The sequence below is a fragment of the Oncorhynchus mykiss genome, chromosome 2 (genome assembly GCF_057628025.1).
Source record: "Oncorhynchus mykiss isolate SJ-2025 chromosome 2, ASM5762802v1, whole genome shotgun sequence".
Lineage (NCBI taxonomy): Eukaryota > Metazoa > Chordata > Actinopteri > Salmoniformes > Salmonidae > Oncorhynchus > Oncorhynchus mykiss.
The window spans coordinates 35,962,073-35,980,223 of NC_143023.1; the positions used below are offsets into that span (position 1 = coordinate 35,962,073).

The 18,151-nt window shown below is 44.8% G+C and overlaps 1 protein-coding gene across 5 annotated transcripts in view; it reads left to right on the plus strand.

Annotated features, from left to right (window-relative positions):
• The window catches only part of LOC110488866 (mannosyl-oligosaccharide 1,2-alpha-mannosidase IC), a 226,044-nt gene that overhangs the window by 187,743 nt on the left and 20,150 nt on the right, over positions 1-18,151 (plus strand). For 2 of the 5 annotated variants that reach the window (XM_036947408.2, XM_090198536.1), the window contains exon 5: positions 15,595-15,689. In XM_036947408.2, the coding sequence (XP_036803303.1) occupies positions 15,595-15,689 (95 nt within the window). Of the gene's footprint in view, positions 1-11,303; positions 11,755-15,594; positions 15,690-18,151 lie in introns of those variants that run through there. The other 3 variants (XM_090198519.1, XM_090198526.1, XM_090198537.1) reach the window with 2 other exon arrangements.

An 18,151-nucleotide genomic window follows, 5' to 3' on the forward strand; every position in this document is an offset into this window, starting at 1 on the left:
CGGTCTGGTCTGTCTTCTGAGCTCTGGCGTGGAGGTTGTAGTGGGGCGCGGTGTGTGACGGACGCCCTGGGGAGGAAACGCTTTCATGTCGGCCCAAGTTTCCCTCTTTCAGGTGTGTCGCTGCACAGTGGCCTGTTTCTGACCCCATAGTTTGCCCTTTCTTCCTGGGTAGTTAAAGGTCAAAAGCACACTGATAAGGTTTATCCCCTAGTTTCAGTATGAGATGTATAGAAATAAGAACGTCATGCTCGAGCACACCCACACATTTAGGGATGGCAGTTTGTCAAATGCACGGCAGTTGCATATTGAGTGTGAGTGTGCGTGCGCGGGCGTGCGTTCGTGAGCCCGAGCATGTGGGTTCATACGAGCGAGAGACAAAGTGGCTAGTGGAGTATTAAAGTTGTCATTGGAACGTTATATATCCAGGGACAGTGCTGGTCTGGCTGCCACACAATAATGCCACTCTAATTGCTGCACATCGTTGTTCTTGTGAAAGCAACATCTTTTTTTATTCCACTTCTTTTACCCCAAACGGCTAATCATACTCTCTCTTTTTTTTTTTTTTTTTTTAGTTTGAGGCACGAGCTACGTCGTTTCCTGTCTGTGTGTGCTAATTGGAATCCTTGGATCAATGGCAGATTTGCACTAGCACTAAGAGAACTGTGCTGAAATAAGAGAGAGGAAAGGGAGAAGAGAGGAGAATATGAGAGGAGAGTAAAGGAGGAGAGAGTAAGGGAGGACAGGAGAGGGAGAGTAAGGAAGGACAGGATATATAGGAGAGTGCAGACTATAGTAAAGTGAGATTCAGCTGCTAGGCAGGTAGTCTCATTGTGGCATGTCTGTCAGCACAGGCTGGGTACACAAGGGAGCTGCCAAACTGTGGCCACACGCACACACACGCAGACTGACTCCCCTGGCAGATGCTTTCAGAAATGGACTAGAAACATGGGCCCCTGCAGAACTTATGTACTAACAGATATTGTGTAAACATGGCTTTGGCTGGATTGATTGAATGCCAGTGTGGGAGGCATCTTGGCTCTGCTGTTGTCACCGTGGGCGTGCTGTACCTGCAGCGGGATGCAACTAATGCAAGGTGACCACAGCCTGCACCGCGTGCAAGGACAGGGAACAGCAGCCTTATTCATTAAGACAGAGGCAACAGCGCCAGGAATTGTCCTGACAAAGCTTGACTTCTTTCTGTGAATAACAGGACAAGTGCTAATGGCACCTTCTCAGCCTGGTCATTCCTGCATGTTTTGTTGTTAATGGCGACTTTCAAAGGGGCAGTGTGATCATGAAGGCAGATGTGCTCGGACCTTGTTTTGTGTGCGAGTAAAGGACCTTATGATATGCATGACAGTTAATCAAGATACACTTTTTTTGTCCTTGTGATAAGGATTTTATTTGAATAGGCCTACAACTTACCGAGTTTGGTACATTCTGTACACACTTTAGCCATTTCACAATGCGTGGCGTGCTTTTGACACAAACTACAGCACTAAGACGCTCGTACCCCCCCCCCCCCCCCCCCCCCCCGTTACACCCTGAGGTTGTTTCAGTGTGGTACTCTGCTGGAGAGTAGCCCATGTTTTCGTCTGACCCGTCAGTGCGGAGCATATCGGTTGGAGAACCTCCGACGCGACAGACAGCAGTCAGTCCGGTCCTACTGGGCCTCAGCTGATGCGGGGTCAGAGAATGCCTCAGAGAACGAACTGCCCTCGCTGCCCTAAACCCAGACACAACATAGAACACCTCTTTAGAACACATCCCAATGACTCTCATTTTATTAGCCTGCACAGGCCTAGAACGTTAGCTTTGATGTTGTGACCAGCATCTGCCCGCCTGACTTTGGTTAGCTACTTTGTGGCATCGGTCTAATGCCAGAGTCCTTATGCTAATGCTAGCACGTTATCTTTGATGTTGTGAGCCAGCATCTGTGCACCTGACGTTGGTTAGCTTCTTTGTAGCATCAGGCTAATGCCAGAGAGAGACCAACTGATTAAACAACCGCACCAATGGAGAAAAGCGCTGTTATGGTTGATATTTACTCTGACAATGCTCACAAGTGTGTTCTGTTTGAAAAGGATATTGATCTCACACATAAGAGTGGACGAGAGAGTTCAGAGAGACCACCCTCTCCCTAAATGACGCGGGTGCCTTTGCTCTCTACCACTCCCCTCTTCTCCCCTCCTGTGTGTCTCTTTGTCTAAAGGCTAGGCTAGCAGTAACATTTAATTAGCATCAAAAGGCCAGGCTCGATGCAATACCCATGAGCAGTGACATTTGTATGGAGACAGGCATCCCTCAGTTGACCCAGGGCTTCACAGTGGGGTTCTGGCAGTATCAGACAGCATTGCTCACCAGCAGCTAACGCTGCTTAGCGTCACACTATATTAGCTACCATGCGCCAGCCCAATAGTGTATTAGCTAGCTAGCATATGCTAACACCACTCTGCCACATACCATGTTAGCTACCTTACGCTAATGTTAAAGCTAACACGACTCAACCCCACAGTCCCACAGAGATCTCTGAGTGAAAAAAAAACAGGCAGGAAAATAGAGGGAGCGAATGAATAAGTAAACCCTCTCTTTTCCATTCCCCTCCAGCCTTTCCCCTTTATATGACATGTCTCCAAGTGGCACAATGTGAATGAGCTGGAATTGTACCTGTCTACTTTGGCCAAGTTTTATGCATTCATGTGAAACGATAGGGTTGTGGAGCTGCTCGGGCCTCCAGTCCAGTGGTAACCCTGGCGATCAACTGTGTACTGAGGTGGAAAAAGGGGTCAGATATTTATTAAATAGTTTAGTGCAACTTCAAATTAATGCCAGGCATTGGCCATTGGCCATTGGCCATTGGCTACTGACCACAGGTTGGCCAGCTCAAACCCCAGGTGTCAAAGTTACAATTCTGTGGTCTCAAGCAATGCACTGGTGTAGCATCGCCTCAGTAGTCACCCTGCAATACAGTATAAATTATAGAGCACATGAGCCCTATCCAAGTTGTTCAGTGTGTGTGTATACTTTATTTTGTTATTCATGTAACAACTGATGCTTACTACGCCTAGCTATTTCTTCAGGCAACAAATTCGTTGTATATATATTTTTGTCTCTGCATTGCATATTGACGGAAGGTATTCACCTTGTTGACTTCTGTATCGTCTCCAGAGAGCTGGGAGTTATGTTGATCTGTGTCGGCCCTGGTGACAGAGTGGCAGGATGGATGGTCTCCCCGTTGAGAAAGCGGAGTGGAATCGCTGCGTTTTACCCAGCCGACATCGAAGACAGATGGAGCTAGCGCAGCCTGAGCAGAAACCATAGCAACAGTGTGTGCTCTGCAACCAGGCTACTAGTAAGGCCAATCGGAGGAGGGATGCATGCTTCTCACATATGGCGGCTTTGTCTCTGAGGAACACTCACAGGAAGTAATGGAGTGAGGAGGATCCCAGCTGGGAGGAGCCATCACTCCCATAGATCATTGTGTGGAACATGTTCATTTGTGTCTGGAGGGTGATGACTTCATACAGTGTGAAAGAACCCAGAGCTGTTGTAGTTATAGATCCTTGGCAACATGACACTTCCTTGGCAACAACCATTAGTTAAATGGAGTTTGACTGACAAGAAAGGTTGAGGTTATCACTAATTGCTTCAAGTAAATGCCTAGAGATGTGTTTGTGCTAGTGGGAAGGTGTCTTATACTGTAGGGATGTGCATCCAACTGAAACCATTGTTTGATCATTTGAATTGTGAAGCGTTGCAGGGCATTTGGATTTTATCCATGTTGGCAAGTCATGTCTGTTGTTTTGGATTACCTTCATGTGAAGAAGACGGATTATTGAGCTATGAATGTGCTGCTGATATAATCATGACTCTAAAGCAGGTGCATATCAAATGAGATGTCACCCAAATGCCCTTCAGGTGTCTCTATTAGTAACATAGAATGTGGAGATAAAACCAGATATATCCTCTTGCAGACGACAGACTGCTATTGGAAAAGAAAGGTTGTCCTTTCATCAGGCTAGAGAAAACCAGTCGTGGGTTACAGAGTATAGTATCAGATTCAGATATGGAGCACACGCCTGAATCTAACACTCTAAGCCCGCAAGGTCACCGGGTCTGTCAAATACAGCGGGCTGATGCAGCACTGATAGGAAAAAAGGAACCGATTGCACCATGCTCGTGTCTCCAACCTGCCGTGAACCCGTTGTAATTATTTTTACGAGGCGTTCTGTGCATGTCAATGTTTCACATCAGGTCTGGTATTTTTAGACTTCAGTTCCACACCGTTGGTAATAGAGTCATAAATGACCCGTGCGTGCCTTCCCTTTCTTGTCTTTTTTTTGTGGAATCACACCTACCATTAGCTGTTCACATGTCTGGGCGCAGATGTTCTCCTACTGCGTCTATGGCAGTTTACAGGAGCGCATGCTTTCAATGTGCTAAAAAAAAAATATCTCCGTCACCTCTTGTTCTCATTCTCTCCTCCCCATCTGTGCCTGTCCACACAACTCTCATAGCTGGGGGAAGACAACTGTTAATGGCTTGCTGCACAATGCGAACAAACAGGTGCGCCGTTGTCTGAATTCCTTCCCACTCAGACCAAGACAATGCAGCCCTTTAGTTTATTTGTCCCGTTCACAGATTAGCAGATGTTAAACCAGGTGCAAAAGCAAAATGCAGCTCTTGTCATCTATGACTATATAATATGACAATAGAACTATGTTTTGTGTATGCCTTTATGGATCCATTTCGAGAGCTTTCAAAAAGTTATAGCATAAACCACCAGCCAGATGAAACCTACTCGTTTGTCTGTCATTTTGGGTGGTAATTGTGGCGGCACAGTTCGCAACTCCCTTTGAAAAGCTGTGAAAATGGCGTTTATTGAGAGTTATCACTTAGCCATTTTTGGGGGTGGAAGTGAACGCCTTTTAAGGGGATTGAATGGTTGTTATCTGAGGCGTGCAGCCCCAGCGGTGTGTTAAGTTGCCTGTTCAAATGTGTATGGGGAATGAGTGATTCCACTCAACAGTTAGAGGGTAGATTACATACAGTATTTGTCAGTCAAAACTGGCGCTAACGGCAACGACGTCACACTTCAGTTGCATAAATATATAGATCAAGAGATGCATAACTTAGGATCAAGTGGCTGACCGCCACAGACTGTATACCCTGGTGTTACAGCGCCTGTCACACACTCTCATAGAGGACACTATATATACAAAGAAAAGTTTGAACAGTCATAGTTAATGCTGTGATTTATCTTGGACAAACACACATAGTCAGATCTTCTCATTAGAACAAACAACCCCCCGACACACACACCGTCACAAGTGTGACCGTATCCTCTCCTGACATTTTGACGAGGCAGTGCTTTGAAGCCAGAGCTGCCATCAGGCAGTACTACTGTAAATTAGCCCCGTCGTATCGCTCTGGTTCTGTACCAGCCGTAGTATCGTCCAGGCAGAGGGAGACGCTAAGCTCCAGAGAGAACCCACATTTGATCTGCCTGTGTTTGGTCTCTTAGACAGGCCAGGCCGCCTCTGTTCCCCCTCTCCTCTCCTCTTCTGCTTTGTGTCCAAGAACAGGCTCTACCCTCCCACCACCGCCATTCCGCTCTACTCAGTCTCATTACGGAGCATACTCAATCCCCTGGTTCTTTTGTCTCTCCCTGGCTACACTCATTCAGCATGATCAACAGGTCTCTGGATTTCTTTTTGCCCTGTTTACAATGTGCTGAAGTAGTCATGAAGAAACATTGTGGACAGGTATTGTGTTTAAATACAAAAGGGATAACCATTTGTCTGGCATAAACTGTTAGCCTATTTGCAAACTTGGGAACATTACAGAAATCCAAAGAAATGCTGTTAATAGATGTTTTTTTTGTTGATTTTTCATTATTCTGTCCTTGTCATTGAGCTGTTGCTAACTTTGGAGTAGGAAAGTGTTATTGGATAGTTTCATTCAGGTCTAGTGCACCTTGCCTTAGTTCGTTCTTAGTTTTAACGAGACTCTCCAGATTTGAAGTATCTCTCTCTGTGACTCGTCTCCTCGTCTCCCATGGTTTGGAGGAGGACACTTGTTAGTTTCAATCTCCGTCTGGCTCTGGAGCAAGCCAACATACCCAGTGTCCCCTCCTTCCAGTCAGGGCTGTGGAGAAACTGTCACTTCCATAAAGAGAAATGAACATCCTCCAACCGCTGTGGACGCTCCTCAACCCCCCCCCCCCCCCCCTCCCCCCGAGCACTATCACTCACTGTTCCCCTACCAACGCCACTGTAACCACAGCGACGGAGCCGAGCCAGACGACCCAGCCGGCGGATGGATGGAGCTCACAGCTGTATTATTGATGGATCTGGAGTCTGGGCGACCGGCGGTGCGTGACGGTTAATCTTATGCAAGGAGGGCGCCGCGCAAGCTGATACAGATACATCGGGTGTCCTAATGTTGTTAGACCTTCATATAATGGTCGGTGGCTGGTGATAGAGCATGGTACTGGTAACTGTGGTAACTGAGTAGCTATAACCTCCTGTCTGTGAAATAGTAACACACTCAGTTTGAGTTCTCCAGGAACATTCACATGGATGGTAGGAGTTGATTCGATGTGACTGCTGGCTCACTTCAGGAGAAATAACACATTCCTTTCAGGTGTAGTTGAGGTGTAGTAAAAAAAGTGATTTATTCTTCATTCCTGCAACCACCAAAACGATTATATGCAAATTTACCGATATGGGAATTCAAACACAATTAACTGTTACGTGTCTATATTGGTGGGGAATGCAAGCAATGTAACTGTCAGCATTGTAACTAACACTCACTTTCAAACCTCCCTTCTCAAGACACACGACATAAGGCAGTATACAGTGCCACTTGGTGGCTGAGGCTATAACTGAGCTGAATCTACATCTACAATACTATGTCTACTCTTAGTGATGATTGATCATCTCCGCAAGCTTCAAACAGTTGAAACGTCTGTCCCCTTAACTCTCCAATCCCCCTCCAGAGACGGTTAAGTTATTTAGCCTGGCATCTTTTCATAGGCACAGTATGCCTACCATGGTTAGGTAATTAGACCATAGGGAACATAAAGAGCTCACTGTAGGCTTCCTCGGGATAACGCTACAACCGAAACCTCTGTAATTGCATCATGGCGGAGCAACAAAAACAAGGCATGACAGCCACATTACACCCAGTCAACAAAGTGTGAAGCTATTTAGATTACCTACGCTATGTGGCTCGGAGTGGCGGAACCGTAGATCTTGTGGAACAGTGGAATCGTGTTCATCAGGCACAACGATTCCGTTCCCGAGAATAACGTTGGGAGAATGTCCTTCACTGAGAATAACATTACTGAGAATAACATTGGGCAGATGAATGTAATTTACTGTAAGTTATAATATAACGTGTTCAGAGGATTTTAGAGTAGATGATTGCTTTCCCGCTTGTTTGTTTTCCATTGGGGTTCAGTGTGGAATTCTTAACCATATCCGTTTTCTTTCCCAGAGAAGTCTTCATATCTTATTTATTTGATAACCTTATTTAGAGCTGCCTCTCTGTCTCAGGCGATGCCACTCAGCATAAATTATACACATCATGTTCTAGTTCAGACGACCTCACGGCGAATGGAGACGCATGGAGGGCTTCGAGAGGCGTTGGGCCAGTAACCGGACGGTTGCTGAAACGAATCCCCGAGCTGACAAGGTAAAAATCTGTCATTCTGCCCCTGAGCGAGGCAGTTAACCCACTGTTCCCCGGGCTCCGAAGACATGGATGTCGATTAACTGTCAATATCTTAGACGTTCACAACTGGACCTTTTTTTTTAAAGCACTTTTCATTTTGCTTTAGAACCAAACGGGAATCGAGTCAGTGACGACACCACCTTAAGCCATAATCAGTCCCTCGGTGTAGACCACATGCTTTGGAAATACAGGATTCCATTACAAGCTATGATAACCGCTTTAGAGAAGCTAGCTTCACTTCAAAGCTAAGTATGATATGATCACGATTTGGAGACAAGCTTCACTTGTCCAATCTTTCCCAGAAGCACTCCGCTGGACTTACCCAGCCAGTGTATGTTCATATTATCCTAATGTGGTCCAATACTCGGGTATTTATAGATTGGATCCAACTCAAGTACCTAGCTCAAATGTATATAGTCCATCTCTTACGGCATAAAACTTCAGCCTCCTAGCACTGACGCACGCTCCAATGCAATTCCAGGGCCTGTATTCATGAAGCGACCTATAGTAGGAGTGCTGATCTAGGATCAGGTCCCTCCTGTCCATGTAATCGTATTCCTCGTGACAAATAAGGCATAAGATTGGAACTCCTGCTCTGAGACCTCCCACTTCCCTAACCTGCATACTCCTCCGCTTCTCCTGCGGTCAGCCGTATTGAAATGAAGAATGGAATCGATGTGCAGGAAATGTGTGTCTCGAGTCATGAAACTGACGGAAGGGGTCTCTCTTTTATATTTGGACGGGGGTGAGAAGAAGCAAGGATTAAAGTATGCCTTCTGTTTTCCTGGCTTTATCATAGTGTATCAAAGACACATGGCAGAGATTTACTATGTGTGACTCAAAGTCAGCACCTATATATATTTTTTTTTAAAAAGGGGGAATTGAACATTGAGGACAGAACAAAAAGTTACCGGCTGGCAGAAAGAATAAGATCTAGAGATAAAGTGTTAATAAATACATGTTCAAAGCTTTTGTTTTTGCCGTTCTTTGCACTTAGTGAAGCGAGCTCATGGTCTGTGGCTTGTCTCCTGAAGACTCTAGTAGTATTTGCAAGGCTCCCAGACTGTCCATAAGAATCAATGGTAAAACCATCAGATGCTAATAATGATGTAAACCACTGGGATAGAGTCAAAAACCAACCAGGGCAGACCGCTGCTTATAAGAATCGACCGATTGTTCCAGATAAATCATACTGAGCAAATGGGGTTCTTATCAGGGCAGCGCCGTAGTATTACAACTCAGATATCTGGCAGCTAGCACCCAGCAGCAAGCTTTCAACCATGGGTGCTGTGCTTTGTGCATCTCTCACTCACTCACTCACTCACTCACTCACTCACTCACTCACTCACTCACCTTGTAAGATGAGAGAAGGCTGATGAGAGCACTGTGCTAATTCTGCCCAGGATGTTGTCTGATGCCTAATGTTGAGTTTCGAAGATGGGTAGCACATGCCAGTATCTGTCCCTCTGGCTATTTTCTTTCTAGCTAATCAAGCTACATGTCTCATAGCCCTGGTGTACATGCTCCAGTTCAGTGGTTCACCATGTACTGGCACTTCTCCTTATACCCTGGCCTCAAGGGTCTTACTCAGCTGTGCAATTCCAACTAGCAGAGCTCAGATTAACTTGTGCATTTCTCAAGAAAGAGATCGTCAGCTGTCATCCACTTCAACATTTTAGTAGCACTCTTATCCTGAGCAACTTACAGGAGCAATGAGTGTTGAGTGCTTTGCTCAAGGGGCACATCAACAGATTTCTCCCCTAGTCAGCTCGGGGATTTGAACCAGCCACCTTACTGGTCGTATGCTCTTAACCGCTAGGCTAACTGCCACCTTTACATTGTGGTGACGTGGGCAGTTTCTGAACATTAGACCACACAGAGGTCAAGCACAAATAGTGTGTCTGATTCTGATCGGCCCTATAGGATGTTTGGGCTGGGTGAATGATCAGAGCGGACAGCTTTGGTCTCCTCAGCCTTTTTACAGCCTTTTAGAGTCAGCCGACACCCTGAGTAAAAGTAAACCGCAGAAGGAGGAATGAGGGGATGAGAGAGGAGAGGAAAAGTGGGAAAACAAAAAGGATTCGAGTAATCGTCCTGGTGGGGTATTGGGGGATTGTGAAAGTCAGAGAGGGTGTTTTGAGCTCGGTTTTCATCACACACAGCTGGCGAACAGGAATAATTCATTCTTCCACGGTCGTAAAAAACACCTATTTTTTAAACGCGGCACCATCACGATTTTCTCCAAACGTCACCCAAAACGTTTCCGGATTTAAATGCTATTTCTATCACTTAAGGAACTAAGGTGACTTATAGCGAACTCTTTTTTTCAACCGCACCAAGTAGTATACACTCTCTTGTAGTGTACTATACCTTCAAATCTTCCTTACTGTTAGGGTTTAATGAGAAGTAATCAAAACACGCTACATACTTCGCATATCGTCGCTCCAAGGAGCCAGAGGATAAAATAGGTTAAAAATACATTACATCACACAGGAAGATAACTTTGTACTCCTCCAATAGAATTCACCATCAAAGAGCATAACATAATGCCGTTCGCAACATTCCTGCCTCCCACCCACTCCTCTTTCCTTTTGTCTCCCAACTATCAAGTTCTGCTGCTCTGAAGACAACCATGACTAGATGGGTCTTTGTTCTCCTGGAAATGTGTTACATTTCTCTAATTGAGTGGGTGACATTTGCGAGAGAAACGCACCTGGTTGACTTAGCACTTTGTTAGAAGCTGCTAACACGTCTGCTGAGCTGCACAGTCATTGTATTATCGTGTTGGATGCGCGCCATGCCTGGCTGGCGTTGGTCCAGCTCAACGTGTCCTCTCAAGGCAGGAGAGGAGGCGGAGATGGGTGCCACGTCTCCTGTCCCTTGTTGCAATATTTTCTAGCTTAGTGTTCACGAGGAGGTTCAACATTTGAGTCGTCAACAACGATAAATGGACCAGTGCCGTCGGGCCCGCTTGGCATGATCAGGCCTCAGATAACGGTTTGTAGTTGTTCTCTGTCCTGTCATACAAAAGCTGTTTTCAGCCACAGTCAGCAAGACATTGGAAATACATGTGTATATTTTGCACAAATGGTCCCAGTCCGCTAGTCTGCATCATTAGGCCAGTGTTTCCCAACTCCATCCATTGAGTACCCCCAACAGCACACATTTTTGTTGTAGCCCCAAATAAGCACACCTGATTCAACTTGTCAACTAATCATCAGGTCATTAGGGGAGTTTGTCTGGGACTACAACAAAAAGGTATGATGTTGGGGGTACTGGAGGGCTGGAGTTACAAACACTGCATTAGGTAGGTGCGGAGAGTTTGTGAGTTCCGGTTGGTCTATATCCCACTGAAACAGAACTGTTGTACAAGAAGTTGCATGTACATTTTTTGCCAATGTCAGTTCTTTTTACACCTGTATGCTATTTAACCAAGAATCTAGCCACTGGGGTGGGTAAAAAAAAGAAAGAATTGTCTGGACAACAGCTACAGCACTGAAGTGAAAGCCAACACGTGCTGACTCCACCAAAAGATCAACAACCTCTCATTTTCACTTTCACACTTCAAGTGTTTCCTTGACTCACAATTGAGAAGTTTGAATGGCAACTGAGGGTGCCATACATACAGAGTTCTACCCCTCAGTCTGTCTCCACTGGTCCCTGACAGTGTTAACTCGGGGAGAGGTGACTGCGTCGCCCGCTACGTGTCTCTTGTGCTTAAAAGAGAAAAGCCATTCAGTTCGCGGCTGTCGTGTCCAACATCCAAGGGATAATTCCAAACTGAAAGCGAAGTAAGCGAGCCGTCTCCTGTTACAACAGATCAATGCTCCTCCGTGCCGAGGCCTTGTCCGTTCTTCCGATGGCTGGGTTAAGGATTGTGGACGAGCGGCGGGATATGCGCGTGGGATGGTTGGGAAGAATGGGTGGACGATAGCGTGCGCTGCATGTGAAGCAGCAGCCCGTCTCTAAAGGCACTTCTGTTATTGTGTATCATTTTTCTTACCCTTATTTTACCAGGTAAGTTGACTGAAAACACATTCTCATTTAGCTACAGGGGAGAGGAGGGGGGAGGGGAGGGGGAAGAATGAGCCGAGGGAGAAGAAGGAGAGGAGGAGGGCGTGAGTGAGATGCAAATTAGCTGGAGCTGTACTGAAGTCCTGCTCTGCACTATAGAAGGGGGAGGTAGCTTTAGATAGATGTGAAAGGGGGCCTGCGACGTTGCATGTGCTCAACGGTAAAGCATATCACAGCTGCCCACAAAAGGGCTCATGCTGTAATTAACACATAAGGAATTCCTTGCGTAAACAAGGCTTAATAACAGTGTGATATAATTGGAGGTTGTGCACTCTTGTGAGTATGTGTGTGCATGTGTGTTAATATGGCTGTGTGTGTGTGTGTGTGTGTGTGTGTGTGTGTGTGTGTGTAGGTGCGCGTAGGCTTTAAAATGACTGTGGGTGTGTGTTTACATGATGCCCATGAACTGCTAGGCTGGTTGAGTAAGGATGGGGGAGAGGGTCATTAGTAATCGCTTTGATAAGAGATGGAGCTGGGGGACCAGAGGGGCAATCTGCAGCTCCCGTCACACACACACACATGCACACACACTCATCTTAGCCGTGGATCCTACAGTATGGATTAATGAGCTTCCTCTCTGTGTAAATCCATCCTGGGTCTCTCAGGCCCTTCCAGTACGGTGAGAGGGAAGGGAATTATGGGAGTTCTGGAGGGCTAGTGGGCCAGCAAAGGACTGGGCCCCCAGCTGCTAGATGGAGCGATGACTCCTCGGGCCACTGTGGCCTCACTGGGATTGTTATGTCTCTGTGTGGTGTCAATGCCCTGTGAATCTGAGTCATTTGAACTAGTGTGGACTGTGCTGTGGAGTAACATGCAGAGAACTATTGGTAATTGGATTGTAAATATGATCTTGTAGCAGCTGGAAGTAAATGGGCATTTGTCAAGGGCATGGGTAGCACCTGAGCTTTGCATGTGGGCGGGTAAGTAGGTGGAAGGATTTGTGTGTGCGCGTGTTACCGATAACAATGATCATTGTGTGCATGTCTGCGTATCTGCACATACACATGAGAACATACATCTGAGTCAAACATGTGTATCCATGCACATAATGTGTCCAAATCAGTCATGTGTCAGTACATCTGTCTGTAGCCCACTCTGCCTCCTGGTCACAAAAACAAAGACCCAGAAAGGGTGAATCAAGGCCCAGACAGACCGTGTCCAGGCGCATCCTCAGATGATGGAAATAACGAGCCTTTCTCGGCTCTCAGCTGCAGTGAGAGCTAGCAGTTCGAGTGCCAGAGGCAGGAGAGACATTGTATCATTCACTTACTGTCGTCGGACAAGGGCACGGGCAACTCATATTGACATTATTGATGATCATAATTCTAATGGCTAGTTACTCTGACATGCATTTATTGTTGCGCCCCAAGTGGCACCCTATTTCCCAGAGCCCTGGTCAAAGGTAGTGCACTAATATAGGAAATAGGGTGCCATTTGGGTTGCAAGCCTATATGAACACTTAGCTCTACCAGCTTCCTCCTCCTTCTCACTGACTCTTTTTTTTTTTTTTGCTGAGTCACCACGCAGTGAGACGGAGAGACTGCCAAAAAACACTGTGACACTTTGCAAACATACACACACACACACACACACACACACACACACACACACACACACACACACACACACACACACACACTAGGCTTGGGCAGTATAGAGCCCCACAGTGGAGGTGTCATAATACTTGTAAAACCTAGCAGTCAAACAGGAAAATGGTTCCATTCGTTTTTCCCATAGGGAATTTTAACCACACTAAAAAATAAGGCCTGTGTTTCATATAGGCTCACCCTGGCGTGATGTTTTATAACCATGTAAATCTCTCTCGGACAAGGTTACTTTCATCAATACACTCAGCTCTATTTACTCTGATTCGAAAACAGACACCTTTTCTAACAGGTATTGTGTCAATTTAAAACGTGCACAAGATAGTTCACAGATTTTTCTATTTAAATTTTGTTTTTTTATCCAATTTATTCATGATCAAATTGAGATAACATTAGGGAGTTAATCCAGAGATTTGAAACCTTTGCCTCGATTCGGCAGTCTGTCTAGATCACCGTGGCATTTGAGTGTTCATATAGGCTGTAATCCAAATGGCCACATATTATCAAATTGTGTTTTTTAAAATTGTTTATTTTTCTCTTTTGCTTGTAACTTATTTTTTTACTTATTTTGTACATAATGTTGCTGCTACCGTCTCTTATGACCGAAAATAACTTCTGGACAGAACTGCAATTCAGTTCAGTTCTGCAATTCAGAACTGCAATTACTCACCATGAACTGGCAGAATCCTTTTTCTCCTTTTAACGAGTCCGATGAGCCCGACGTAAATGACATACTGCTTTCCTGGGAAGAGGCCCAGATTCCCGCCATTTGCGTGAAGAGAAGACGGAGAAAAATGGGCTGGAGGGCAGGCTGCAAATGCACTTAAATGAACTTTTTGTGAATGCACTTGTAGAAACTTCCAAAGTTCTTGTAGTTTTCCGGATTGACTGACCTTCATGTCTTAAAGTAATGATGGACTGTTTCTCTTTGCTTATTTGAGCTGTTCTTGCCACCCCTACCATGTCCCGACACAACTGATTGGCTCAAATGCATTAAGAATGAAAGAAGTGCCACAAATTAACTTTTAACAAGGCACACCTGTTAATTGAAATGCGTTCCAGCTGGCTACCTGATGTAGCTGCTTGAGAGAATGCCAAGTGTGCAAAGTTGTCATCAAGGCAAAGGGTTGCTACTTTGAAAAATCTCAAATATAAAATATATTTTCATTTGTTTAACACTTTTTTGGTTACTGTTTCCATATGTGTTATTTCATAGTGTTGATGTCTCCACTTTTATTCTACGATGTAGAAAATATAAAAAATAAAGAAAAACCCTTGAAAGAGTAGGTGTGTCCAAACTTTTGACTGTACTGATTTTTTCTACGCTTGGAAAGAAACAGCACAGCCAGTAATACTGTATACCCCAGTATGGTACGTTATGAAATCTGGACACTGCCCAACCCTAACACACACACACACACACACACACACACACACACATACACACACACACACACACACACACACACACACACACACACACAAACAATATCCCTCTCCCTCTTTCTAGTTCTCTCTGTTAGCAGCCTTGCATCTCAATTCTAATACCAGCACTCTGAGTCTTGCTCTCACTATTTAACGCTCTCTCTTCTCTCTCTCTCTACTTCTCTCTCCTTCTTACTCTGTCTCGGCAGGTGATGCAGATTTGTCTGACCTGTTAATCTTACTTTGAGACAGTGCTTCACCCTCCCTTGGCCCTGCTTTCAAGAGGCAGGCAGCAGAGAAGAGTGTAGGTTTAATTGAACTGCTGTGGATTACATCAATAAGATTGCTTTTAATCCTTCTCAGAGCAGCGCAGTCTCTCCGTTGTCCCTGGGTTTGTTATGTTCTACATAATTAGCTTTGTTGAGAGAGGCTGGGAAGCCATCTGGAAAGTATTGGGGCTGGAGCTACACTTTAATTCTACTCTCTGTGTTTGACTGTACACTACATGAAAGGTTTCTTTCTGAAGAAAGAGTTATTTTGACGGTTCTTTGTTGGGTGAAAACATTCTGTACTTGGAAGTAAAAAGGTTTTTCTTACAGGGGCCAAGATGAAAATATGCCCGTGTTGATGTCACGTGGGAGTGGTGTGTACCTCTGTGGGGTTGGGGGCTGGTTTTTGCACAGTTGTGTGTACTTCTGTCTTTGTGTGTTTCTGTGAGTGTTTGCTAAGTGTCCCTCCTTCCGTGTTGTTGTAGATGTTCAAGAGGAAAGTGATGGTGCTTGGGGAGAAGCTGCTACCGGCCTTCAACACACCAACGGGTATCCCACGTGGAGTCATCAACCTGGGCAGGTGAGCCTAGTTACCAGTCCCCATGACTCCCTAGCTACAATATCCTATTATAAACACATACTGTATCAGACCTTACCAAAACATTTAGCTGGATTACATTGCATTAAGAAGGTGGTGCATATTTTATACCTCTGTTTGCGTTTGAAATGTTTGACATTTGCGGCCTCGTCTTGGAGCCACAAATGAAATAACGTGTTCAAACTCGATTTTACCGGGATACCCATATGCAAGACCCACCACACCCTACATAGTTAAGATACTGTTGTTACGGATCCCTCCGGAACTTTCATCACGCCCACCTGTCTCCTAGTGTAATGGGTGCGTGTTGGTGGCAGGTGCAGGAGAACGAACTTGGGAGTCGTTTAATAAAAACAGAGTCATTTAATAAAACTCACAGAAACTCCGAAACCAAAATAGACAACAATAATAAAATGGGTACAAAACCTGTCGCGCACCAACACATACTAGCACAAAACATACAATCAAACAATCTCCGACAAGGACATGAGGGGAAACAGAGGGTTAAATACACAACATGTAATGAATGGGATTGGAACCAGGTGTGAAGGAAGACAAGACAAAATCAATAGAAAATGAAAAATGAATCAGTTAAGGCTAGAAGATCGGTGACGTCGACCGCCGAACACCGACCGAACAAGGAGAGGGACCGACTTCGGCGGAAGTCGTAACACCTATTTCCACTGATTTAGTATTTGTATATATGTGCCCTTTGGTTTCCATGGTCTTGTCGATTATTGTTACTATGTCCGTTGGTGCTTGTGAGTACCTGTGCTGTGTGTTTTTGGGCTTTCGTGTCCTTGTGGATTGCGCAGATGATTGCGGGTCCCGTCCTGTGTGTTATTGTGCGTGTGTATTTATTCGAGGTACTCCTCACTCTTTTGTTTGGGTTCCAACCCTGTGTTTTTCTTACGTCTTTGTTTGGTCTTCATCCCGAGCCCTTACACGGCACCCCGTAATTTGGGGTATAAAAAAATAACTATTCCGCGTTCCTGCGCCTGTCTCCCGAATCATTAATGTCAGCGTGACAACTGTAGACTTTTTTATTTTTTTTATTCTAAAAAGACATCTCTCTGGCACCTCTGCCTGCAACCTGCTTCCAATTAACCCGCCTGTCTAAGTAGACAGTTGCTGGCAAATTGAATGAACTGATTCTAGAGCTAATTCCAGTTAGATGGGCAGGGAGGAATGATTCTCCCTCATTTATAAATTATAGCCACATAAGTAAAGGAACTTATACAGTATGTACAGAAACTACACAAACGCACACACACGCACACACAAACAGCAAGGGAATTCAGTACAGCACAATTAATATGTTGCATATGGGCAGACTTGAAAGTCTTAGAAGTATATGTAGCATGTCCCATGTGGTCTTTCATACAGTATATCGGGACTACTTATAGAATACTGCATGTGGTCTTTTATACAGTATATCGGGACTACTTATAGAATACTGCATGTGGTCTATCATACAGTATATCGGGACTACTTATAGAATACTGCATGTGGTCTTTCATACAGTATATCGGGACTACTTATAGAATACTGCATGTGGTCTTTCATACAGTATATCGGGACTACTTATAGAATACTGCATGTGCTCCCAAAAGGCCTCAACACATTGAAGAACCTAGAGCTAAATGCTTTGTAGTTAGCGATGCGAACACATTCATACAAGGAGCATAATGAATAATGCATAGAGAAAGCATTGAACATTTGTTTGCAAGTTACTGAATGCAAAAGCTGATAATTACTTTTGCAAGTTTCCTAAAGTGTGCAATGTACCAATTTACAGTGCCATCATAAAGTATTCACAACCCTTGACTTTTTCCACATTTTGTTGTGTTACAGCCTGAATTTAAAACGGATTCAATTGAAATTGTTTGTCCCTGGCCTACACACAATATCCCATAATGTCAAAGTGGAAGACTAAATAACTTAAGGAGTCAAATTTGCTTAACATGTCACATAATACGTTGCATGAACTCACTCTGTGTGCAATAATAGTGTTTGACATGATTTTTGAATGACTACCTCATCTCTGTACCACACACATACAATTATCGATGAGGTCCTTAAGTCAGGCAGGGCATTTCAAACACAAATTTAACCACAAAGACCAGGGATGTTTTCCAATGCCTCGCAAAGAAGGGCACCTATTGGTAGATGAAAAAAACAAAAAAACATTGACTATCCCTTTAAGCATGGCAAAGTTATTAATGACACTTTGGATGGTGTGTCAATACACCCAGTCACTGCAAAGTTACAGGCGTCCTTCCTAACTCAGTTGCCGGAGAGGAAGGAAACCACTCAGTGATTTGACCATGAGGCCAACAGTGACTTTAAAAAAGTTAGAGTTTAATGGCGGTGATAGTAGTTAACCGAGGCTGGATCAACAACGTTGTTACTCCATAAAACTAACCTAAATGACAGAGTGAAAA